We start from the raw sequence: 5,264 nt of genomic DNA, 5'->3' as shown, positions 1-5,264 counted from the left end.
TCTGTTGTGATGCCATGGACCCCCTCTATAATTTTGGGGCTAAGAGCACAGGATTGAGAATCTGAATTTGGGGGTTCCATTCCAGGCTGTGATGTCTATGAGCTTTAGATAATGTTAAGTACTCTTTTTATTCTCAACTTTCTCATTTGTAAGGTGGGGATGAAAGATAACCTCAAGGGTTTGTTATGAGCATTAAATGAGATAATGGATATAACCCTAGTACAGTGTGATAAGTGCTCATTTCATGTTTTGTTCTTGGTTCTTCACATCCTGGTGGGATATGAGCAGAGACACAACCAAGGAAACACAGGCTACTGGTATGATGTATTTCCACTTGGAAATTTTATTTGAGTTTGGAGAAAGTAGTGGCTTGTAGAGTCGATGACAAAGCCAATGGGATGCAGAAGAAGTAGTAGGGTATCATTTTTCTTTAGTGATGCTTTCGATCCAGGGTATATATTTGTGAACATTGGTGTAGATTCCGACATCTCCTCCCATGAAGTGTCCAACCTCGATCCCCTGGAGCTTGTTTTTGCAGATCACAGTAGCGACGGCCACCTCCTACCAGATATTGTGCAGAGAAAGGGAGACAGAGAGAGATATGATCAGAGCTTGTCACAGGAGCCCTCTTGTCCCCGACATGAATGAGCTCTGCCTAGGGGTAGCATTTTGGGTCATGAAAACAGCACCGGACCGGGAGACAGGAAGCTGGAGTCATTTATCTAGCTTTGCTGTAACTAGCCTTGTTTCATCTTGAGAAAGTCAGAGAAAAACCTCTTCCGAACTCACATGTAAAATGAGTCAAACCCCATTTTTATTTGGACTGATGAAGCCAGTTTCCATTGTGAAGTTTGAATTTTTTTAAGCCCATTTGACCTGCAGCTATGAGAATAAATAATAAATCTAGCAAAGTGGAGGTGCTGCATGACACGCTTTAATGAATAAGGACACCTGTAAGGAGGGCCCATTACTGAAGGAACGATGGAGGCTTTGCTACAGCCTTATCAAATTCTCAAAACATTGTGGGAGAATGAGGGTGTTCTATTTTTTTTTTTACTGTCATGATTGGTTAACTAGACACATACAAGCAAATGAAAACTGAATATAGAGAAAAAGATTACCCCAAAAATTCGGCTGAAGACTTTCACAAATTTCACACATAAGGAGTTCCTGTGACGTTTTCCTTGTTCAGTTTTCTGGCACTCTTTATCAGGCATCACAGGGGCCTCCAGGTTCTGCCTTAAATCAGGATGTCTGCCTGAGGGAAGACAGGACAGAAGAAGCCTTCCAGTTCACCATTGTTATGTAGCCTGTCCAACCACTACCCTCTATTTCCACTGGTGTTTTGTGTGTATGGCTGAAGAAAAAAGGAATGCGAAAAGGGAATGATCTCGTGCATGGTTATGAGAGTTAATCCAGAAGATTTAAAAATAGCCTTTATGTCTCTTTAGGAAACAAAGTTTCCTTTCTACTCTGTGTTCAGTCTTGGAGGAGTAAGAGGTGACCTGACTCAGGTTCTCCGAGGTGTCTTCTACATGCAAAATGAGCCATATGCCAGGCTTGAGCACAGCCTCTTCAATGGGACTTGTGCCTCTTACGGGAATGGTGTGGCCTCTGTGCAGTCAGATGGCCTGGTGGCTCCAGCACCTGAAGCCTCAAGGAGGTAGTGTTGTGTCAACATCCTGGGAAGGGAGGAGCTTTGGGCTTCTGGGTGGGTCTCTTTGCTAGACCACTCGTGGTCTCTGCCCCTTCTCCTCTCCTCTCTTCTCAGCTATGTGGACATGGTGCTCCTCTTCTGGGGTGACTGATGACTGATTTGCTGTGGGGGGGTACACTCACCGTTGTTGTTTTGGCTCCAGTCCAAACCTGCGAGCAGACAGACGGTGCCTGGCCGGACATTGCTGGTGGCGAGGGGAAGGGGCTGGACTTTGTTGTTGAGTCTGGCAGGTTTCGCCAGCTTAATGAGCATGAGGTCATCCTGGGGGTTGCTATGGCTGAAGTTCCAGTAGCGGATAATCTGGATGGGGTTAATTGCCTGCTCTGTGCCATCTCTGACTCTGATCCTGAAATTTCCCAGCATCACTTTCAGGTTTCTGGAGGGAGAAGGGGTTGGAAGTAATCACTGTCACCGTCACCATCATGATCATCGTCATCATTATCATTGTTGTCGTCAAAGATGACATTGAATGTTACGGTGTGTCAGGTACTGTGCCAGTTGCTTTATCTGGAGTCTGGATTACCTCCAGACACATGGAGGCATAGAAATATTACCTTCCCTCCACTCCAGCTCCAGCCTATCCAACCGGGCATTTGCATTCTGGTGGGCGTAAGAGAATGGGATGACCTGAGCGTTGGAGCTCTGTTTGCTTCATCAGAGCCACTCAAAACCCTACTTCATCCTGCTCTCTACTTTTGGAAGATGATATATGTGGATTAAATCGATGGATTCTCCTGTCCTCTGGTCTCTCATTAGGTTTTGGTTGATAGCAAGCACCAGGCAGTAATTGGAGGGAGAAGAATGAGGTTGGAGTATTTATCCTCCCAGCTACCTTCGCACAGTTGCCACACTGTGCTTCTTATCAGGCCGTCCGTTCACACAGTGCTTCCTCCCTTCCTCTCTCTCTCGCCCCCCCCCACCCTTCCCCACTGCCTTCTTGTAACCATTCTCTCTTCTTGCCCCCTTAGTCCTAGGGGTAGTAACTGTACCTTTCCAAAACTAATCCTGGGGGCACTGAACTATTCTCCTCAATTTGTCCAATTCGAGTGTACCCTCAGTTACCTGCTAGTAACTCCCGTAAGTGTTAAGTAAGACACATTCGTATTGTCAGTAAAAAACTTGAAAACACTGAGGAGGCATGCTCTGTGGGGCGGTTTCCTCACTATGGACATTTGGAGCTGGGTGATTGTTTGTGGGCTGGCCTGTGCACTGTAGGATGTTCAGTGGCCTCCTTGCCGTGGACTCTATTTGCTAGATAGATGCCAAGAGCACAGCACCCCCTTAGTGCATTGTGACAAACTGAAAAGATCTTCAGACTTTGCCACATGTACCCTGGAAGGGAAAGTTGCCTCCATTTGAGAACCACTGATGTAGAATGAGTCACAGCTGCTTCGGGGCGGTGGGGGTGGGGGGGTTTCCCAGCACTCACGGTAAGTAGCAGTGAGCTGGGGCTAGCACCCAGTTGTTTTTGATGAGGACACCCACGCAGGGGTTGAAGTGAGACTTGAGATATACCAGATAGGGAGCATGGTCTTCTTTCTGCACAGACGAGTGAGCAGAGAAAACTGTCCCTGGGAAAATAATCAGTAGTCTAAATATATAGAACATTCTTAATAGGTAAGACATGTCCTAAGACAAATAAGATAATCAGCAGTTTCCTAGTTGAAAAGGAATGTGAACAATTTTAAAGAAGTAATTCATTGGCCAGGAAATGTGAAAATGTTTGACCCTCTTTTTCTAATAAAAATGACATACCATTTTATCTAATATTTACAATAATAATTTTTGGTTTAATGTTGATACTCTTAAAATCTGAGAAAGTACAATGGAAGAGACTCTCTTTCACTGCATGTAGGGACATGAATTGATTCTGTCTAAATGTTTGAAAAAGTTTAAATAGTGCATCAAGAGTGTATCAAGAGTATAAATAGTGCATCACCTATGACCTAATAATTTCAACCCCAAGAATCCATTCTAAAGAAATATTCAAGTGTAGACAAGGATTATGAATGTGTGCTCACTATTTATAATAGCTAAACACTGGAAATATAAATGTCCAATATACTAACGTAGGGCACTGATATGTAAAAGTACATCAACATATGGAACATCATATATATTAAAATTATATTTATAAAGAATATTAAACAACAAAGCAAATATTGATAAACTTTCATTAAGTTAATAATAATAAACATGTACATTAATCCAGTAATCCAATTGTCTAAAAACAAGCAAAGGAAAAAAATAAACCATTTAAATGCAAAAGGAAATAAAATAAAGTCTGGGGGTAAATTTAAAGTGTTAGCATGTGCTGACTGAGAGGTGGGATTATGAACAATGTTTCTTTTTTTCTACTTTTTAATATTTCCAAATTTTTCATATGAACATGTAATATTTTTTTAAATGAATGATCAAAAAAAAAAAACACAAAACCACTTCAGAAGATAGGGAGGAAGGCTGCTTGTAGTGTCAGAAATAAAGTACTGTTATTGTCTAAGCTGTCCTTGGTTCTTCCATTAATCCTTCCCAAGTCTTGGCTTACACCTCCCCACACCCTTTTATGATCACATAGAAATCCCAAAGGAAAAAAAAGTGGCATATTAATAAGGACAAGAGGCTTTGAGCTTTTGTTCTAAGTGCTTTACATGGATTTATTTAATGTTTTCATAATATCTGTATAATATAGGTAGTAATATCCCCATTTTGACAAGAGAAACTGAAGCACAGATGGGTTAATGAATTTGTCCAAGCCCACACAGCTAATGGTGATGCAACACAGGCAGTCAGGAAGTGCTGGGAAATGCCTCACCAGCCAATTCTGCCATCAGAAGGACTTTGGAAGTCAGGGAGTGCAGGGGGTAGGGCCCTTGCATTTGATCTTGTTTCTACGTTCTTCATTCCTTGCATTCGGAGTCTCTTCGCTTTTGAAGCAGGGGGGATATCAGACTTCCAAATGAGCTCTCTGTCCCTGTGACTACACTGGGACCTGCTCTGTGGGTGATGAGGCCCACATTTTGGAATCACCACGGGGAACACGCAGTGCTGAGCCTTCTCTAAGGCGAGTGAGCACCACCGCCAGCTCCGTAGCTTAGCACCTAGCACTGGCTCGGCCTCCCTCCTGAGAGTCTTAGGGTGGGGTCTAGGAGGGGAGAGACCTAGTTCTGTCCATGACTGGTTTTCTTAGATTCTTGTTTTGTACCCTCCACACAGCCCAGTCTGCCTTACTCCAACCTACGTTAATCTGTGCCTTATAGGACAGAATCGAAGGTCATGGATACATACCAGCAAGGACACCCAAATAGAAGATAAATTTCATAGCAGTCCAGATCTTTCCCTGCGAGATGCAGAAGATCAGCAGAGTATGAAACTCTCAGGACAGTGTTCTCCTCAGGAACGCCTAGTAGAATCAGTGGATATGGTTAGGTATGGGGACATGAAATGGGATTGGGAAACAGCTCTGGGCATAAACAGGGGGGTGGAAGAGGGCTCCAGGTAGACAGATGAAGGCCCTTCTGCTCCAAGGGAGATGGACTGTGCCTCTCTC

General features: G+C 43.6%; 1 protein-coding gene across 1 annotated transcript; it reads right to left on the bottom strand.

Annotated features, from left to right (window-relative positions):
* Positions 1 to 219: 219 nt before the first annotated feature.
* Positions 220 to 5,036, bottom strand: PRSS37 (serine protease 37). The gene is made up of 5 exons (XM_008697327.1): positions 5,003 to 5,036; positions 3,147 to 3,288; positions 1,840 to 2,093; positions 1,122 to 1,258; positions 220 to 561 (listed from the first exon to the last, which is right to left on the bottom strand). The coding sequence occupies exons 1-5, from the start codon at positions 5,034 to 5,036 to the stop codon at positions 421 to 423; spliced, it is 708 nt and encodes a 235-aa protein (XP_008695549.1). The 3' UTR covers positions 220 to 420.
* Positions 5,037 to 5,264: the final 228 nt, after the last annotated feature.

Source organism: Ursus maritimus, unplaced genomic scaffold (genome assembly GCF_017311325.1).
Source record: "Ursus maritimus isolate PB19 unplaced genomic scaffold, ASM1731132v1 scaffold_3, whole genome shotgun sequence".
Taxonomy (NCBI): Eukaryota; Metazoa; Chordata; class Mammalia; order Carnivora; family Ursidae; genus Ursus; species Ursus maritimus.
This window is presented reverse-complemented; position numbering and strand designations above follow the sequence as displayed.

Coding starts and splice junctions, on each gene's coding strand:
- PRSS37 (XM_008697327.1), bottom strand. CDS start 5,036: ATGAAATTTATCTTCTATTTGGGTGTCCTTGCTG. Junction 2,094..3,146: donor CCAGCTCACTGCTACTTACC/GTGAGTGCTGGG, acceptor TTCTCCCTCCAG/AAACCTGAAAGTGATGCTGG. Junction 1,259..1,839: donor CTGGAGCCAAAACAACAACG/GTGAGTGTACCC, acceptor GTCTTCCCTCAG/GCAGACATCCTGATTTAAGG.